This window comes from Corvus hawaiiensis, chromosome 30, assembly GCF_020740725.1.
Source record: "Corvus hawaiiensis isolate bCorHaw1 chromosome 30, bCorHaw1.pri.cur, whole genome shotgun sequence".
Taxonomy (NCBI): Eukaryota; Metazoa; Chordata; class Aves; order Passeriformes; family Corvidae; genus Corvus; species Corvus hawaiiensis.
In genome coordinates, this window is record NC_063242.1 from 12,508,816 (window position 1) to 12,529,939 (window position 21,124).

The window sequence follows — 21,124 nt, forward strand, 5'->3', positions numbered from 1 at the left end:
AGAGGGCGGAGGGAAAACACGGCAGCGAGAGCGGGTGGTGTGTTGTGAGGAATACAGGTCTTGTGAGGAGTGGCTGAGGCAGGTGGGGTTGTTTAGCCTGGAGAAGAAGAGGCTCGGGGGGACCTCATCGCTCTCTATTACTGCCTGACGGGAGGTTGCAGTGAGCTGGAACCAGTTTCTTCCACCGTGCCTGTACTGAGAGGACCGGAGGAAATGGCCTTAACCTGAGGGGAGACTCAGATTAGATACTAGAACAACTTTTTTACTGTTAGGATGGTCGGGCGTTGGAATAGGTTGCCCAGGGAGATGGTGGAGACTCCCTCCCTAGAGTTGTTCAAGAGGTGTCTGGATCTGGCGCTGGGTGATTTGGTTTAGGGGTCACAGTGGTAGTGTCGGATTGACGATTGGACAGGGTGGTCATAAAGGTCACTTCCAACCTTGGTTCTATGAAAAGTGGCGGAGCCCGCGCCGGGGCAGAGAGACTACGAGTCCCAGGGGGCCGTGCGGGAAGGGGGCGGGGCTCGCGCCTGCGCAGGCGGTGGGCGCCGCCGGGCCTGAAGGTGATCGTGGGGACGGGCGGCGCCGCACGTTGCGCGGGGCGGGCGGGGAGGGGGCGGAAGGGGGAGCGGCGGCGGCCGCTGGTGACACCGGCGCGTGCCCGAGGCTCGCGGGGCCCCTGGGGAGCGGCGCGGGCCCTGCACGAGGTACCCGCGCGGCGGGGGCGGGGGCGGGAGCGGCGGGACCCGCGGGATCGGGACGGATCTCCCACCGCCCCGGCTTGTGGGGGAATTCGGCTGCCCGCGCCTTCCTCCCGGCTGCCTTCCGTGTGGCGAGTCCGCCTTGTTCGGCGTTGAGGGATGTCGGCCGCGACACAAGAAAGTGCGGTGGGAGATTCGTTTCTTGGTGGGAGGATGAAGCTAGGTGGGCCTGGGTGTTCCGTGGTGGATTGCTGCTGCAGCATCTGGGTGGAAAGGAAGAGATTTGGGGATGGGATCTCAGGCCGTGAGTTCCTCACGAAGGGCAGCGCCGATCCCGGCTCTCTGGTGCCCAGTGACAGACCCAAGGGAACGGCACGAAGCTGTGTCAGAGGAAGTTTAGGCTGGATAGTAGGAAAAGGTTCTTCACCCTGAGGGTGATTGGGCACTAGAATAAGCTCCCCAGGGAAGTGGGAAGCCTGACAGAGCTCAAGAAGCGTTTGGCAATACTCTCAGTCACAAGGTGTGATTCCTGGGGTGTCCTGTGCAGAGCCAGGACTTGGACTCGGTGATCCTGATGGATCCCTTCCAAGTCAGGATATTCCATGGTTCTATGTTACCACTGAAGGACTACGGGTGGCTTATGTTCCTTAAGGGGGTTCTCTCCCAAGATCTGCCTATGTCTTGTCTTTTTAGAATGCCTGAAGTGGCTGTCCAAGTGCTTTATTGTCTAATGTTATGTCATTAGTAATCTGCTCCTGTTAATTAAGTATATCCAGAGAGTCAGACAGAGAAGTCATCAGAATTTTTGTTAAGGCTGTTAAAGTGAAACATGGGTCTGTGTTGGGTATTACAAACTATAGTTCCACCCCACTAATATCTATTTCTGAACCCCCCTCTACAAACTGACCTGAAAGAGAAAACATTACTTTTGACAGTAGTACATAAAGTTTCCTAGAATTCTTTACCAAAGCCAGTTCTTAAACTGAAAGTGTTCCTCAGTTTACCTAATCCCAAGATGTCATTGCTGTTATAAGTATAAATTTAAAACCGCTTGCCAAAGTTTTGCTGCTTTGGGAAAAGATAGGGAGCAGGTTCCTCACTTGGAATGTGTTTTGCTGCCTGTGCTTATATGACTTGCAGCTGCTTCAGTGTGGGGATTGCATGCACAGAGGATAGTATGTCCCCACCATCCATCTCCCATGGGGGTGACAGCAGGTGTTTATCTCCTCTTCTGTTCAATGGCTGCTTGAGGTTAAGAGGGTATGACTGACCTCTATGGCAGCGTTATTGAATTGCACTCACTGCCTAAGAGGCACTTCCATGGGGGAATGAAAAAAAAAAATCGTTTGATGATTTGGGTGGGTGGATATCAGGTGGCTTGCACATGGCAAAAACTGAGTAGGTCAATTCAGACTGTTAAGGAGAAGGTAAGGCATGTAAGAAGTTAAAGATTTGTCTAGTGTGACTGTCTGCAGGTCTGCTTCACAGGCTGTAGCAGCTGTAAGAAAAGTTTTGATCTGGTTAGGTTTTTAAAAGATTCTGTGTAATTCTCCTGCTGTAGATGGTCTTTTCTCCAGATAAACTGGCCCAGCTCTGTGTGTATGCTCGTAGGTATCACTTAGAAACTGAAGTCTGTTTTTGCAAGACAGGGAGTTCTTGATGTCCCCTAATCTCTGATAAGAGACCTCAGTTTGCATCTTGGCACATTTCTGGATCTGTAGGGCATCTTGTCTAGTCTTGAAGACAAGGGCATGAGAAATTCAACAACATGAGCAAGAAGGACACTGATTTTTTTTAAAATGTAAAACTGCTAATTGAATCCCAAAAAATTCCTTGTCATCAATTTAGTCCTGCAGATTGGAAAGACAATTTAACACAGTTCTTTTTGGTGTTGAATCCAGATAGTTGAAGATGTACTTATTTTGAAAATTAGATGCTGAAGCAAATTCATCACCATCATCAATATTTCAAAATTAGGAATGGAATAAAATCACTGAAAGGACTGAGACCTGGGCCCCAAACCTTATTGAAATCTTCCTGGACAACTGGGTATCATCAGAATAGATCATAAGGATTTTACCTTGATATTCTGATGGGTAACTACCTAGTTCCATCACTTTAGATCAAGGCTCAAACTCAGAGTCAGAGATTCTTAATGACCATTATATACCCCCAGTAGATTTTTTGACTTGGGATGAATGGATTGTGCAGTATGACAATAACAACAACAAAAAAGAGATGATTTTTAAGTCTTGAATCATGACACCTCTAAAAAACACAGATTATTCATGTCACTGTTGCTATAATTAAATTTCAGTAAGAGGAAAGTATTATTATTCAATTAAGAAATCCTTATGATCTATTGTGAGTCTACTTCCCTAAATTTAGTTGAATCTTGGAGGTACCAGTACAGGTGTGCTAAGTCCAACGTATTTTGTCCATATTAAATTTTGTCCAGAATATTAAGATTTAAGCAGGTGCTGGCAGGCCAGAGTGGTGTGCCAGCTTAGGACTTTTTGTCTGGTAAGGACAGAAGCCACATCTTGTTTTAGGCATTGGTGTTATACAATAGGGTTTACTCTGGTTGGAATTTTGTGCTTTCTCTAAAAATCTCCAACCGTTTGTAGCCCAGTGCCTCCCATCACTCAGTTTTCCTCTCATCCTCTTCAAACTAGCCATATTTTGTTATGTTTCCAGACATGACACTGCCCCTTCTAAACAAATTCATCTGAATGGTAAAGCTCTGTTTGTGCACATCAGAAAATGAAAGTGACACTTAGCTGGGCTATGAATTTTAATTCCCTAGATCTACTATTTTATCTTGTCCTAAGAACTGAACTTGACCCTGTGTAACAGTTCTTGTGTAAACAAAACAAGAAGTTGTGTGGCTGTGATTGTGGCTTTGTAGAACGTTGCAGCAGATGATCCCCTGCAGTTCTTTAGGACTTGCCTAGTTTGTCCTTGAGGAGTGGGATGGGGGAAGGGAATGGCGGTTAATACACTCAGGTGCTCATGAACAAATTATAAAACAAATCATTAGCTTTTTTTCCAGTGGATGAATTTTATTGGTTGTTAATAAAAATACACAAGTGGCTTCACAAGAGTTCAGTGAATCTCTTCCAAGAGTGGTTGGTAAAAGATTTTAGTAAAACCTGACAGCACTTACCTTTAACTGCAGTGGTAGTGCTTAGCCCCAGCGTGTACTAGGCAGTTAACTATTCACTCTTTGTGGATTTAAAAACTGCCTTTGCTGATGTTAAAATTAGATGGCATCTTTTGCTTCCTGCTGTCTCAGGCCATAGGACTGTACTTTCTGGTTAGGGATGTTTCTGTCCTGAACCACAAGCCTTGGGCCTTGTTGATGACATCTGGCAGAAAGCAGTGTGCTTCCAAAGGTTGCAGTGTTGCAGTCACAGGATTCCTTTCTCAATCTGAATACAGCAGTGTTGTAACACTGCTGCTTCAGACTGTGAATAGGAATGTTATTAGGATTCTAATACTGAAGTCTCATCAGAGCTCCTTCTGGTGTAGGCACAGCTCTCTGAATCCAGTGCACTTTCAGACACTTGTAGGTGGTGTCATTTTGTTGTTTGCATGTCCTCTGTGCAAAAGATGCTGTGTAAGGCAGTAAATTCAACAGTGGGCAAGAAGGTTTTGCCACTCAGGTATCGAGACCTTAATAAAAATAATACTTCTTTTGTAAGAACTGTTCACATTCATTTGTAGAGATGTTGGGAATAGCATTTGCTGAAAATTAGATGAAGACTGTGGTTTTGAGTGTGTGTGTGTTCTGTAAATGTTATGATCAGCTTCTTCACACATAATTTTTCAAGATATTCTGATTGATACTGCACATATTTCCCCATATGGAGAAATTTGAATTCACAACAGAGAATTCAGCACTTACTTTGAATATTTAGAAAAGATTTGTACTGGAAGTGAATGTCTGCCAACAGTAATTCTGCTGAAAGATGAACGTTCTGTATTTTTTGCTGGGAAAAATGACAGCTTTTCAGTGTTTGAAAATGTGAAATAACTGTGGTGAGAGAATAAAAGAAAAAAATCTTGAACCCAATGCTTCCACTGTGTATTCTGTTCTTATGGAAGCTGGGATGGTTTTTTTTCCAGTTTCATGTTGCTTTACTTTTATTCCTACTTTGTTTGTAATTGTAAGGCTTCAGACTTCTTCCTTGAGAATGTTTTTTTGGACATCTTAGAAGCATTTTGAGTAAAGTTGATGAGTAAAAGACTTGGTACTTCAGGGTTGTTGTTTAAAGTGTTTTATAAAATTATTACATCATATATTTTGCATTTAATACATTATTACAGATGGTATTGTTGATTGCTGTTGGGTTATGGAGAGAAGAAACACAACAATGAGACAAGACCTGTAAAGATAAAAGGTGGCAAAAATGGCATTTTTCAAGGCTAGAAAGAAAACAGGTTTGGTAGTCACTGTGGAAGGTGAGGCAGAAGGCTGTATAAAGCTGATTCTAAGATCTAAGTTTAAGCGTATTCCTAATAAATGCCTTTTGTAATTAGTCACGATAAAGTATTTCAATACCTAGGCTCTAACTGTGGTTTGGTGTGGTGGTTTGACTCTGGCTGGATGTCAGGTGCCCACGAAAGCTGCAGTATCCCTCCCCTCCTCTGCTGGGCAGGGAAGAGAAAATACAATGAAAGGCTCTTGAGTTGAGGTAAGGGCAGGGAGGGATCAGTCACCAATTGCTGTCATGGGCAAAACAGACTCAGTGTGGGGAAATTAATTGAATTTATTAGCAATCAAATCAGAATACAGAAATGAGAGGTAAAAGAAATCTTAGAAATATCTTCCTGACACTCCTCCCTCCTTACCAGGCTTAACTGTGCTTCCAATTCTGTCCCTGCTCTTCCTCTCAGTGGCACAGGAGTTACAGTCACACATCACACATTGTCTCTGCCACTGCTTCTTCCGCAGGGGGAGGACTCCTTCCCCTGCTGCAGCATGGGGTCCCTCCCATGGGAGGCAGTCTTCCACAAACTTCTCCAACATGAATCCTTCCCATGGACTGCAGTTCTTCATGAACTGCTTCAGCATGGGTCCTTTTCCACTGGGTGCAGTCCTTCAGGAACAGCCTGCTCCAGCATGGATCCCCTATGGAATCACAAGTTCTCCCAGCAAACCTGCTGTAGCATGGACTCCTCTTGCCCCAAGTCCTTACAAGACCTTTTCCAGTGTGGGCTTCCTACAAGGTCACAGCCTCCTCCTGGCATCCACCTGCTCTGGCATGGGGTCCTCCACAGACTGCAGGTGGACCTCCATGGGCTGCAGGGACACAGCTGCCTCACCATGGTCTACACCACGGGCTGCTGGGTTGTCTTAGTTCCTGTGCCTGGAGCAGCTTCTGCCCCTCCTTCAGTGACCTTGGTGTCTGCAGGGCCATTCCTCTCACATGTTTTCACTCTGCTCTTCCCTGGCCTCAATTGCATCTGTGCAACAATTTTTTTTTCCTTGTTATCCCAGAGGCACTACCACCATCACTGATGGTCTTGGCCTTGGCCAGTGGTGAGTCTCTCTTGGAGCTGGCTGGCACTGGCTCTGTTAAACATGGGGGAAGCTTCCGGCAGCTTCAAAAAGAAACCACCCCTATAGCCCACCCTCCACCAGAACCTTGCTGCACAAACCCAGTGCATCTGGGCAAAAAGGCTGAACTTTATTTGAGTTAGCACCATCTGTTTAAGTAAAAGTCACTGTGTCTGCAGTGTGTCTCTAACTATTAGTTTCATTACATTTTTCATTAATAAATATTATCATTCCAGAAACTTTTAAAATTAATTATTATAATCCACATTGTATATATCAGTGAAGTGCTGAGTGACCTGAAAAATTATGAATTAAAAAATGAGCTTGGCTACTAGACTGCAAGTTACGAGTAGCAGGAAGTCTTGAGCAAAAGTTCAGGTTTTGGCAGCAACCTTTTGACTTCCATGGATGGCTCTAGCAGTGAAAAGAGGTGTTCATTGCAGCTCTGAATTTCATCATGAAAGAAATATCTGAACTCTGAACATAGAATTAGTAACCATATTTCTAATGTGTTTCAGAATGTGTTAAAGTGTAGAGTCAGAACGCCTGGGATGCTCAGTGAAAAGTTGAAAGAGGTGAGGAATTTGTCAAGTAAAATACAGTGTACTATTGAGAGGGAAGATCCTAAGAGATTCTCAAACAATGTCTTGGTGAAGTGTAGAAAACTGATCTATGTATTTGTTTGTTCATGTTTTAGCATCTAACCCCTCATCAGTTCAGTTGTGGGTTGCTTTTTTTTCTGAGGGAGTTCAGAGTCATATGCAGGAAACTGCAGACCTGAAGCTTGCTTACGTGAAGTCCTTTTGCAGCCCCCTTTAGTTATTCAGTAGAAGCTTTCCACTGCTTTGTAATTGTAAAACTTGTAATTGTAATACCACTACACACATGCCCCCACAGCCCCCACACCTGCATGTCAAGGGCCCTGTGGTTGAAAACCCTCTGACAGGAAAACAGAAGTGTTTTGGGAGGAATGAACTAATGATACCTTGGGAGATACAAGGACAAAAGAAGCTGTTAGGATTTAGAAAGTTATTACCTAAGTGGACTAGAAAGAGATATTATTTTGATCATTAGCCTAAAGTGGAAGGTAGTGTGAAGAAGCAGATTAATACAGTCCCTGCTTTGAATTAACATAAGGCTTTTTTGACCTTTTTTTAGCATAGATATATAATATGCCTATTTTTAAGCTTAGTTAAAGTCAGTAGGCATAACTTCTCTACCTTGCTTATTGAAGACGTCTATAGAGTGACAAATGGACAAAAAAAACCACAGAGCACTTTAAAAGCCAAATTTTTCCTTGATGCGTGCCTATAATCTGAGAGGCTCTGGAACTAATATAGAAGATGATCCAGCAGCACTTGTTGGAAGGAATCCTAGAGAGCAGAAACCTTTTGTAGTACTAGTATGAGTTGTACTTACGTAAAAATTCAGTAGAGGGCAGAACGAAACTGGTGAAAGAAGGAGCCAGCGCTAACATGGAATAGCACCAGTTATTAAAAACAGTTCTGAAGAGCAGAATGCGCTACAACTGATCGTGATCCTTTCTTTTAGAAGCATTTGAGAGAGAACATTCACATTTCCATATAATGGTCAGCTACATGCAATCTTAAGATCCAGTACTTTCCATCACAGAGGAAAACGGAGTTACCATGGGCATATTGACTGTGCAGATCAGCTGTGAAGGCTCCTGTTTAGCATTCCAGATGTATAATTCAGTACACAGGCATTGCATTACGTTCTCCTGCTTTATTTGTCTTCTGAATCCAGTGTGGAGACTTTTTACATGTCTACAAGATCTTTTGTTCTTCCTAAAGCTACTTCTTGTTGGCCTTTTTAATATTTGAGTATCAGAAGATTGTAGTAGTGAAGATTGCTCCGTGTATAAGGACCCTGGGAGAGTTTGTTTTACTTTCTTGATTTTGCTCAGGGTGTTTTAGCAAGAACAAGTGTAGTTTAGATAAAATAAGGGTAACAAAGTTGTTGGCTTATCTCCACTTAGCAGTATTGAATTGTAGTAATATGATCAATTTTAAAAATTATAGCATAGCATTTACTAAGTGAAGATAGTGTAGAGGTTAGATGTGATGGAGGTAGGGTGGGGCTAATGCTTTAGGGTCGTTTGTCTGCGAGGATTTAGTCTTTTGTTTGTTTTAACAAGATTTTACCAAGTTTTAAATAAATTCCACTATGATTTATTTTGCATTACTCCCTTTAACCTAAATTGTAATGTTGTATTTTTAGACAGTTCTGAATGGTAGACAAAACTACAAAGCTAATGATGCCCAAACTTCAAATTCTAAGCAAGTTTCTTAGTTTAGAATGAAGAACAGTTTGAGTGACACTGCAAAAGTAGTAAAGGTCAAAATAGAAATTCTAAATGTTCATTGATGCACTCGAAAGTATTAATACAAAGCATAAAAATTCCCTATGCACTGTCACTTTCCCATCTGTGGTTAGTGACTCCATGCTGTGCCAACCCTTTGCAGTTACCAAGAGGTTTATAGTTTTATTTTACATTGAATTTAAGAAAAACAGTGCTTTGCATGTATTGTACCACTCTTAACAATGATTTTAAAATGTGTTCCCAGATTTTTAGGCAACCTATATTATGTTTTCAGATCAGTTGTGTTTTTCTTATTTTCTTGTTTTGGTTTATAATCTTGGCAAAATCCTTTTTTTTTTTTTTTTTAAATACTGTCAATTAGTTCTTTAAAAGAACAATTTAAATCCACAAACAAGCTTTGGGGTTTTTTATTATATTTAGTAAAAATGTAAGCAATATGATGGTGTTATTTATTAAACTGAGCTGCTTGGATGAGATCTCGATATTTGCTTTTTATGCAATCTAAAAGATGAGTTGAAAAGGATTTCTGAAAACTTAGTTTCAGAAACCTTTCAAAATTTTTCTCTGTCTGCCACACACAACCTTCAAAGTTTTCTTGATTTTACACTAAATATGACAAGAATGTAAATTAATTCTCTTTTTTTCATAGAAAGGTGCCTTGGGAGTGGAAAAAGCTCATGGATTTTCATTGGGAACTCTCCTGTGGTATAATTAATGTTCTTTTTTTAAACAGTAACAGAACAAGTGAAAATGTTTTAAAGTCATCCATATTTACATATTATGTCCAGAGTGTTTCTGCTATAACTGGGAAAATAAACCAGTGTTCTCTACATATACCATACCCTCAGTTCCCTCAGATGCTTTCTGACCTCTTTTACAAAAGAATTTAACACTAAAATTTTTGCCATCTTATATCCACCCCCCTTCTCATATTTTAATTTCTCTGGTAACTCGAAAAACATTAATTGTAACAGGGTAACCATTTTTATACAAATTATCCTGGCAAAAGTTTCATGTGACAGCATCTCTGGCATGTTTTCTCTTTCCAACAGCAAATATCCACAGCAGCCTTTGCCATACCTATATTGGCCAGGCTTGTTACTTCTGTGTTTTCCAAAGATTCTCTGGGGTCTTTTGGCATAGAATGTTAGCACACATCCAAAGCCAATGACTTTGTGGTAGTCACATAAAGCAGCTCTGTAACATTTAAAATTCCTGAACTTTTGCTGTCCTCAGGAACAAACAGCAAATCTAATATCTACTTCCTAATTATCACTGGAAAGTAGAGTGAATGCAAGAGCTAGGATGCTCCTGCAGTATATCAGATTTATGCCAAAGCTGATCTGAATTGTAACACAAGTACAGAAGTTTCCTAAACAAAAACTCCAGCACTGTAATGAGAAGTTGACCTATACTTTTCCTTGAGAGGCCCTTAGAGCACTCCCTTTATGTCAGAGGCCTTGTTAACAGCTCACCTTGGGACCAGGGGTGCCTTCAGGAATTAAATGGATGTCCAAGAATCCCAACCAGGAGTTTGTCCTGAACAGCCAAGATCTCTACAGCTCAGTTTACAATCAGCTGGAGATACTACCAGTTAGCTGGGATGTGACAGTGCTGAAGAGACCTTATCACAAGTGTTTGTATAGCATTTCATGGTTCGTGTAGCTAGTATCTGTTCAGTCACTGACCACATGGGATTCTTGGAGCAGAGAACTTGGAGCTGTATTTGTCCTTAGACATAATCTTTTTTTTTTTCTTTGTGGCATTTTTAAGAGAAAACTAATATAGAAATCTAAGATGCTTTAAAACACTTTTCCCCTTGCCCCCACCCCACAGACAAGCTTTCCCACCTTGGTATCTGGAGCTTGTACCTTATGTCCTTTTCTGTACCTTTGCAGCATGATGCAACAGTAGGGAAAAAAATGAAACACATTAAAATGAAGAAGCAATTTTCCAAAAGTCACTAGGTGCAATTTTGGGTGACATTCAGGTTACTGTCCCGACTTCCTTAGAATCTGAGTGGTTTTAACAACCTTAAGTTACAGGGACAATTGTATAACTTGTATAGCTCCAGTAATTTCTTTGAGAAGTATTATGCTTAGAGAAGAAAATTGTGTCTCAAGTCCATAGGCTGACACACTTCCGGCTGCCTGTTAAGTGCATAGAGTACTAGGAACTTCCTTTCACTAACTGTGAATTAAAGGACAAGTTTCTCTGTATTCATCTTCTGTTTTAGAGAGATGAAACAGCTAGTTTCATATTTATTTGGACCCCCAATTATAATTATTGTGCACTTTATCTGTCCTGTTAAAGATTTGTTTGCATTGTTGAGTCAAGTAACTAAAATATTACAACTGAGCAGCTGCACCCATCATCACTTTAAAAATATGTTTATTTAAAATGAATTTACAAAGTATATGCTGTATTAATCTGTTACTTTATTCATGTGCCCTTCCTACATCATGCTGTAACTGCTATAATACTTCCCTCATCCCAGTGCTTCTGGATAGCAGTGTAATCCTCAATGTACCAACGCTTCAAAAGGTCTCTCCTTTGTTCATTTAGATAAGCAAAGCACGTGCCTGTGACAAACACTAAGGTCACTAGGAAAATTTGAAAACCTTGTTTCAAAAAACATGTTTTCTTTCATTCTCTCAAACATAAGCACTATCATATCTTAGTCTTTCCTTATATATCAAGCTATTGTGCTTCTCCGCATTTTAAAGTGGAGAAAGAAAAAGTAAGCAGTTGTGCAGAATATTAGCTAGAACCATACTGTCTGCTTACAAGGTGCAAAACCTTTTCAGGATCTACTGTAGCTGTTATGGGAACATTCCTTTTGACCTGCCAGGTCATGCATCATGGAAAAAAAAGCCTTTAATTAATGACTTTCAAGTCCATCTGAGAATATAGGAACAAAGAGTAGCATGGCAAGTCTTATAATTGCCCCAGAAATTTCTCTGCTTTAAAGCCATTGGTGACATTCTATTTTTAAGTCTTACACGGTGCATGTAACTCAGTGAGCAAAGACCTTGAAACTCATTTACTGATCGCAGCAGTGTTATTGTGCTGCCGGATGACCACTGGACACAGTGGTGACCCCCACTCAGGAGAATGGAGCCATTTCCTGCCTCATTGTTCTGCAGCCACTGCAATGGGTCAGAGGTGTTTGGACAGTGCTGGAATGCAAAACCTAGAAATGGTGCTCTGAGAAGTGCCACTGTGTATGCACTACAAGAAATGGAAAAATTCAGAAATGCTTGTTCAGCTTCTTAGTCCTGTACCGAAGAATGATCTCTCCAAGACTGCTGGAATGCAGTGTCCTGCTAATAACATTAATGACTCAAAATCAAAGTGCTCACCATGGTTTCCCTCATGCTGTATGGTGGCAATTTGCAAAGCTTGTTTGGAACAAGTATTTTTCAATAGGCCACTGGTGAACAGTAGAAGTCTGACTCAAGAGCTCCCAGATTCCTATAGATGGATGCCTTTTACTACATCTGCTGGCTGGATACTGAGAAAATCTACTTATGGCAGATGCTCAGTCTTGTGTACTATTAGTGAAAGGGGAAAACAGTTCTCTGTGGAGAGTGTTATCCCTCAGGAAAGAACTGTAATTGGCAATAGGCAAGGAATGCAGTTTTCGTGTTCCAAGTTTGTTGCTACAATTTCTATAAATCAGTTAAGTAGTTGGCATATGACAGAGTGCCATCTGAACACTTGAGTTTTTCTGAGTGTTTTCACTACTTCTTGTTTTGAGAAACAATTGCATTTGGATTTCAGAAAGCAGCAAGAATCTCTGCTTCTTGTAAAACTAGAGAAACCACAAGCAGTTGTTGCTTCCAGTGAAGTCTTACAGAAAACCGAGTTGTGGAGAGCCACTACCTGTAGCTGATTTACTGCTCCATGAACAGCAGCAGCACTTCTTGACTCTGTCTGAGTTCATAACTCAATAGGATGGAGTAACTGCTTCCTTATATAGAGACACAAGTTCCTTTTTTCCCTGCTGATGCAGTACCTCCTGTTAGTAGGAGTTCAGCAAAAGTGTATGTCTGCGCTTCACAATGTAGAGATTCCCAGGGAGTTTGAAACCATTACTCTATTCCCCACATCAAACACTGTAATTCTAGTAATTGCCATTAATTCAAACACAACAGTAGCATAAAACTACCTAGAAAACATACAGGCAGGAATGTTCCAACAGATGCATTTGGATTATGAAACTTTCCTCTCTTGGAAGCAAACAGTAATTCACAGTTGAAGAGCTTCAAAAATTACACAGGAAAAAATCTTCCATTAGCATGTCAGTATTGGAAAGGGAATTTGCGCCAATAACTTCTTCAGTAGCGAGGTTTCAGGCTGCCCAAAAATCTTCATAGGATTAGTTTGTTGTTGTTGCTATTTCTCTAAATGTGCCCTTTTTTCACTTCAGCAGAGTCATCAATGTGTTCAAGATATATATTTGAAAGGTGGGGAACTAGTGGAAGAGTTGCAACTTTTTGAAGATACAAACCTTACCATATCTAGAAAGGAATAAAGGGTATGTATGGTTTCACTTTTTTTTTAACTTCTGCATATGTTAGGAAGTATTGATCATTTTCTGCAGCCTAGATAAATTCACTACTAAAGCATCTGACTGAAATATATCTAAGCCTGCAGATGAAGGGAAAGCAGAAATGAAGCTTCAATTAAATTTGAATGATTTCTAGTTTGGATAAAGAATTATTATGACAATTAAAAATAGAAAAGCATTAGGAATATACAAAACTTGTAACTAGCTTAAGTGGCATTTGTTACATCAATGTGCATCACCTTTTTTTTCCTTTCTGGAGGTAAGGAATATTAGGTCTGTAACTTGCAGGCATTGAATAAAGGAAAGGAGAGAGTATTTCATTCGCAATTTCAAAGCATGCATTTTGGGGGGGGAGAAATTATTTCTTGATGTCTATGAATGCGAAACGAAATTCCTTTCTTCTTTGTGGGGAAACTCTCAATAGTTATTTCAGACTTTCAGGAGTAACTGGTAAGTATTCAAAATCATAAAGTTAACTGGGTTATTCCACTGTTTTATAATATTCTTTGCATTGCAGTATTTAGAAAATTGCAGTTCAGTTTTGCTCATGTTAATACATGACATTAAACAGTACCTTCCCCCTTCCTGACAGATGTTACTGGCAGGCTGATACAGTTAGGTTTGTTACTACTTAGGCTATTGCTTGATTATTATTAATTATTTCTATTGGGTTTTTTTCAACTGTATGAACTTTTACTGAAAATAGTATGGAACATAAAAAATTTTGCCAAAACTAAGAATACACTGACACCAAAAATACGTTTTAATTGTATTTACTTCAGTGAATTTATAATGCATTTATGTAGGCTCAAAGTATCACTCAAGCTATCAATTGCTACTATAAGTGAAGGGTAGCTTTTCAATGGCTGTGCCAGGTTGTGTAGATAAAAGCAGTAGATAGTACTAAACTCTTAAGGGTGTTTTTAGGGAGTAGAGTGATCATTTAGCAGTGAGGAGCAGAGTATGTTAAATGAAGGGGCTATTTTAGTTCAGAATACTGAAGAAATTAGATGGAAAATCATTTCCTTAATTCTAGAAGGTAACAATTTCTGCAAAGAAAGGTAAGGAAAACCCTTTTAAAGTAGAATAGAAAGCTGTTTTAAATTTGAGAATTTCAAGTGGCATTGGAGCAAATAGAAATCACATCATTAAAATGCAGTTTGTTTACTCTTGTTTCTTCTCTACAGAAACTTCATCCACACTTCATCAAAATGCAGCGGAGTCTGTTACATTCTGCATCTCAGCTGGCGCACGGGACGTGTTGGTTCTTCCCTCGCACTGGTGTCTTTCAGTGCTTAAAAGGACAGTCTGTGTTGTCTAATGTGGGATGCAAAGTGATTCTGGCATTGGACCCTCCTAAACGATGTCTTCATGCAGGTGCAGCTCACTTTGCCTCAGAGAAAACTGCTTTTTCATCACAACCAGCAGACTCTTCTCACAAAGTACCAGAAGAGAGAAATCCTTTGCATTCAGCCAGTGATGTGCCCAAGCAGAGCCCTGCAGAGTCAGATTCTTCAGAACCCGATCCATTACAAGACAAATCCATTAGTCTCGTTCAGAGGTTCAAGAAAACTTTTAAGCAGTATGGAAAAGTCATGATTCCAGTGCACCTTCTGACTTCCACTGTATGGTTTGGATCCTTTTACTATGCAGCCATGAAGTAAGTTGTTATTTTGTTGCAGTGCTCAAAACCATAGTTGAATTGAGGCCTACTTTCACTAGTGAAAGGACATATAAATTATTATTGCATGTTAAAAAGTGCCTTTATATGTAAAAGAGAAATGTGGCTACATTTTTGACTAAAGCATAAGATTAATATTGAAAGTATATAGGATTCATGAGACTGTCATGTACATACTATTATCATGCAGTTATTGCTATGTACCAGGTATGTTGCTAACATTTAAAGGAATGCTCATCTCCCCAAAACGATGCATGGATGTAAACAGCATTGAAATTATTAGTAACTTCTCAAAAGGTAAAGATAGGGATTTGGAATCCTGATTATGAATGGCCAGCTGAGATCTTTATAGACCTTTTCTTCTTTTTTTGCCCTTGGACTTAAAGGTATTTTACCACTTCCTTTCCGCTTCATCCCCACTCCTCCCCCATAACTGGATTTTCATTTCATGGATTTACCTCACTTAGCTGTTCACAACCTATGTGTATCCCTTCCTTTTTTGTTTCTGTTTCCTGTTTTTCCTGCCATCCACTGAAAAAATTGCTTCTGTAGACCATACTTTTAATTGGAAATTAAATATTTGTGTGGTTAAAAAAAAGAGAGATAAACTAAGTATTCTAATTTTAGTTTATTTTAGTTATAGCATGTGCTACATACCATTCTGGAAAATGGCACTTATTAGAAAAAAACTACTACATCAATTATGAGCTGCTAGTTTGCTAGTTCAGATGAAAGAGGCTTTATTTATCTGGAAATAGTTTGCTAAATATGAGCAAATGTTTATCTCTGGACTGCTGGTGTTGTATATTTAATAATAGAAAGCATGAAACAACGATGGTTTGTGGTAGCAAGGATGGAACTCTGACATCAGAATGCCTTACTGCACAAGTGTTTGTTTTAGTTACTCTAACCAGCTGGCATAATTGCCCTTTCTGGGAGCTATAGATCTAAATGTCATTCTAAATTTAGCTCATGTCAGAGGAATAAAGGTCTTGAGCTATAAAAATATTTTGCTTTGGATGAATTCAGGTTGATGCTTACATCCAGACATTTCAGATTGAGTGAAGATTACTTTTCTTGAAACTCTAAAGCCTGCTGCTAAAGTAGGTATTTGGCAGAAAACAACTGAAATATTCAACCAGAAACTAATTGTAACAAAGCTTCAGTTTGTTATGCCACAGGAGCAGCACCCTCCTGAAGTGGAAAAATAACTTTCAGAATGACTGTTCATACGAGACTAAACAGTGGTGGTTTATGAAACAGCACAGTTAACGCTGTCTTTCAGCTCTTACTAGGTCTCCATTTCCTACTCTGGGAACAGGCCCTCAGACTGTAGGTTCTAGTAACTGTTGGTAGATTACTGCCTCTTCCTGTTCCTGATACTAAAGTGACTGCATGCTCAGAAGAATGCTTAAAATACTAGATAGAAATGGATAATGGTACTAATAATACAAAATGTCTAAATACTGGAAACTCAGGTCTTCTGTAACTGTGTGTAGCTTTCTCCTATAATATAAAGATGAGCTTTCTTTTCTCCTTTGGTGCTTCCCTGGATTTCAAATAGAAGGAAATTGTGATTGGAGCTCCCTCCACCCATCTTATATCGACACAGTAGAGCAACTGAGCACAAAGCCCCTGAAGTCTTGTCCATGTAACATGTTGCTTCCTTTTCTTTTGCCACATTCCATTTGTTTGATATATTTAAAAGTGAATAAAGAACATTGTCTGAAATTTTAAAAAGAAAAAATAGGTAATTTTGGGCAAAACAGAACATGAAATCAAATGTGCACAGCTGGAGCCTGAGTAGCTGTCTTACCACCATTACATCTACTTACCTTCAAACATAAACTGGGACACAGGTAAGTTAGAAGCTATTCCCACCCAACAGGGATAATATAAATGGGTCACCTTTTGAAATGCTGAAAAGAACATTAATTTTCCTGTGGTCAGAAACATAAATCCTGTAAGTACATTGCTTAGATAAAAAACCATTTTGTTGTCAAATTACAAGGTTTGTGTAATAAAGAATAAAAATAATACTCAAAATTACTTTCAAATTCTAATTCAAGTTACCAATGTTTTTCTCTTTTATAGTGGAGTAAATGTTGTTCCATTCCTAGAGTTGATTGGCTTACCAGACAGCGTAGTAGACATCCTGAAAAATTCCCAGAGTGGAAATGCACTAACTGCATATGCATTATATAAAGTAAGTATAATTATAGTTTGTAAATAAGCTCTAAGTCTTGCCTGGTGAACTAAACAGGGTTTACTTGTTTACAGCAGAAAGAATTAATTAGCTTTCTTCGATAGTTACAAGTACTTGAGCATTCATTTTTGTGGTAAAAATAGTCCCATGCAAGTTGGTATGTGTTCTGTGTTCCTTCAAGGAGTCTATCTGTATTTCTAAAATAACTTCTTTGCTGCAGAGCTATTGCAGCCCTCTGAGATTTAATGACAGGTAAGTTATTCTTCTGTATCCCTGACATAATTAGCAGGGACAAAGAGTCTAAAATCTAAACACCACACTGAATTCCAGCTAAAAGTACCATTATTTTTATCCTAGATGATTTTTTGTCTTCCCCTTAGCTGTCCATCACTCGCAAGCATTTTCATTGTCCATTTGAATCAATTACTTACATTCAGATTTGGGTTTCCTTTTATTGCTTTATATGGGCAAAGTCTGTGTTTGGGAAACTTGAAACATGTCCGACCATGCAAAAACAAGGTACCATACTTGCTGTACATGCCACTCATTTGTTTTGTTTCCAAATGTGATGTGCTTCCTGCCTGTTATTCAAAGGGGTTATTTTCCCAAACAAAATGTGAAAGTACCACTCTTTCCAATTTTTCCTGTGCCTGAAAGAGACCAATAAATAAATGTGGTTAAACATAAAGATGTTGTTATAGCTGGGAGATCTGGCAGTGTTGGAAGGAACTCAGTTTTCACATGCAGTCTGTTCTGAATTGTATTGAGATGCCTAATGCTTGTCCTACAAGCTGCACAGGGAGAGTTTGTGTGATGATCATTTTTTTTTAAGGGAAATCTAAGGCCCTTGCTGGCTCTGACAAAATGATACTTTTAAGTTAAAGGTATGTATTTCTAGGGGACACACTGTAAACTGGCTTATTTCCTTATAAATTGAAGATACCTTTAGAATCTGAAACTGGTCAAAATAAATTTTCAACATCAAAAATACCTTTTGCTGGATGTTACTGTCCTGTTTTATTTATGTGGTGTGTTCTCTGCTTTAAGATTGCAACTCCTGCCAGATACACTGTGACTTTGGGAGGAACATCCGTCACTGTTAAATATCTACGTAAGCATGGCTACATGTCCACACCACCACCAGTAAAGGAATACCTACAAGACAGGATGGAGGAAACAAAGGATAAAATTACAGAGAAGATGGAGGAAACAAAGGATAAAATTACAGAGAAGATGGAGGAAACAAAGGATAAAATAACAGAGAAGATGGAGGAAACAAAGGATAAAATTACAGGGAAGATACAAGAAACCAAAGATAAAGTTTCATTTAAAAAAATAAAGGAGTAGGAGAGATGCTTAATTTTTGGATATATCAAACTTAGCACTTTAACCCTTTCTGAGGCAGGATATGCAAAGTGCACTTCTGAGCTTCTTTTCTTTTTTTCTTTCTTTTCTTTTTCTTTGCCCCTTGTCTGGAGACTACAATTGCTGTGTGGATTTAAAGTTCCCTGGGGTAGAGGTTGTGACTATGTTTCAATATACAGAAGGAAAAGTGAATCTCAGAAGTTAACATGTCCCTTGGTAATAATGTTAACAATTACTCTTCCCTCTTTTTTTTCCACACCCTCCTCCTCAAAATGAAGGTGATTTCTGCAAAAAGCCACTACTCTGTTCTTCTTCCATCATAGTGCACAGCCATTGTTCCACTAAGCCGAGCCTTCCATTAAATGAGAATGACAATTTCTCTGTTGGGAAGGGCAACGTGTAGGTTTTTAGAGTATGTGGACCCAAGCCTCTTCAATTGTGATCATCTCTCAACTTGGAGCAGACCATTGTCACTGATACTGCACATGAAGGAATTGATGGATCAGCTACTCAGCAGGAATTAATTACAATGGCTTCCTTGGCTTCAGCCAGGCTGCAGTGGTTTACAGGTTGAAACTATGAATCTTTCTTGAACACTGCATCTCTTCAGAAATCTCAACTGAAAGCTATAGGAAGATGAGTTAATCACAATAGCCATATTGTCAACTATACTTTGTTTCCTGAAGTTCATTTACAGTAGAATGTCATTAAATGAAATTAATCAATAATTGTATATTAAACACTAGGATGTTTTATTGTGTTAAAGTTTACAAACCTGCTGTGTTTCATTTTTAAAACAAAAAAAAATCTGAAAGAGAGGGGTTTTTTGAGAAATTGCTATACTAAGGGGCTTTTTAAACACATGGAAAGTTAAACCCCCGAAGTTCCTCCTGCTATTCAGAAATCCCTCAGACTTCAGTAGAACAATTTGACTAAAATAAGTATGATTTCTGAGACAGTGATCACAGTCTACCAAACTTTTTTTCCCCTAGATTTTCTTAAGTCTTATTCATACCTGAAGGCTGAAATGCTGTCTCAGATGTCATAAAGGACTAAAGTTGAAACTGTTCTATTTGACTGGGCAGGCAAACTTCTCTCAGTTTTACTAAAATGTAGGCTAAATTGAAGTGTGTTTTTCCTATTTCTACTACAGATCTCACCTTGTAGCAACTCAGCATGTGTAAGTTGTTTAACAAAGGTGCTTTTTTGCAGGGGGATATGGGGAAAACAGAGTGAGACCCTGAGCAATTGACTGAAAAAATACAGCTGACGAAGTATCAGCTCTGCCCCACTGTCCTGTTCACATTCAAGTCACTGGGGGCCTCTCAGTGTTTGAGTTGAACTTCATTAACTTAATTGTGCAGAATTGATTACATACTTCTCTGCCTCTGTCCACATGTAAAATAGTAACTGCACTCTAATGCCTACCTCACAGGGATGTTGTGAGGAATAATCATTGTATATTCAGTGACCTGAAGATGTAAAGTGCCATGTTTCTGATAAATATTACTAAAAAAAATATTTCTGTGAACTCTCATACTGCTAAGTACTACTGTAGGACTGAAGTTAATAGATGCTATTTTGGTTTTCTATTTTAGCGTGCTTTTCCTTACTGTCCCCATGCACACATTCTTCTGATGTTGGCATTTGTTCTGGTTTTCCACTTTTGGGGGCAGAGTTACCCACATCCTGCATCACCTTGCAAAGCCCAAAGTGTGCCCCAGTAATACTGCATGTTCACTCTCAGTCTGGGGCCACATGTGGGACCCTTTCAGTGCAACTCACAGGATCCATCTCTTTACACATGGCAGGGATTGCACAGGGGCACCTTGGTGTCCTAGGATGAGTTCTTAGCCCTTAGACACATTAGAACTTGTTCATTACACCACCTCTTCTTGCCCTTCCCCTTGTCCAGCTGGCCTGTGACCACTCCAGTGTTTATATGATCCATCTCTACTACTGCTAAGTACAAAAGCTGACATGTTGACTGTCCTGTGTGATCCTTTCTGCAGCCGCAGGAACAGCTCATAGTAACTCTTGGCAAGTGCCTACTCTGTGCCGGTCGATTTTCCAGCATGGAGACACTTGAGTTTCTGGGGCAGCATTTCAATTAACGAAGCACAGTTACGTGGATCCATTTGCACAAAGTGACGGGGAATCTTCAAGACTTTGGAAGTGTGGCCTGGAGAGCTCTTGTGACAATCAGTTACATGCTTGGTTGTACCGGTGACTTTGTCTCAAACTGGCCTCATATGGAACCAGGGTGCAGAGACCTCATTAGTGCAGAGACCACCTGGGGAGTTTCCTGGGCCATCCAGGGAATGAATGTAAGTCCACTGGGTGCCCAGTGGGTACCCAGCTATGCTGCAACTTCAACTAGGCTGAAGTTGACTTTCATCCTGTATCTCACTTACATGAGGTGCAGTTCTTGTCACTGTAGTGACAGTCAGACTTTGCATGAGTCTGCATGGCTGGAAGCCAGGGGCCACCACCCTTTGGAGAGGCAGTGTGCCTGCACTGTGCTGGCAGGCTGGGGCAAGCAAGGGGCACCTGGGGACAGCACAGGGTCTCCTTTTGGTGCCCAAGCCAGCACAGTTGGCACACTCATGTGGCAGCAGTGTCCCTTGAGGTGGAGCAGCATCAGTGAGTGCCTTCAGCAGCAGAGAAGGAACAGGGGAGCAGGTGCTCTGGCCT

At 40.2% G+C, this 21,124-nt stretch overlaps 1 protein-coding gene across 5 annotated transcripts; it reads left to right on the plus strand.

Moving 5' to 3' along the window:
• The first annotated feature begins 63 nt into the window (after positions 1 to 63).
• FAM210A (family with sequence similarity 210 member A) lies at positions 64 to 19,961 on the plus strand. 5 transcript variants are annotated; one of them, XM_048289324.1, is made up of 5 exons: positions 64 to 82; positions 13,038 to 13,145; positions 14,366 to 14,838; positions 16,954 to 17,065; positions 18,113 to 19,961. In XM_048289324.1, exons 3-5 carry the CDS (start codon positions 14,390 to 14,392, stop codon positions 18,410 to 18,412), a joined length of 861 nt encoding a protein of 286 aa, XP_048145281.1. In that variant the 5' UTR covers positions 64 to 82; positions 13,038 to 13,145; positions 14,366 to 14,389; the 3' UTR covers positions 18,413 to 19,961. The 5 variants fall into 5 exon arrangements, with proteins under 5 accessions (XP_048145281.1, XP_048145278.1, XP_048145277.1 ...); XM_048289321.1 differs by lacking the exon at positions 64 to 82 and adding an exon at positions 110 to 560; XM_048289320.1 differs by lacking the exon at positions 64 to 82 and adding an exon at positions 620 to 704.
• The last annotated feature ends 1,163 nt before the right edge of the window (positions 19,962 to 21,124 follow it).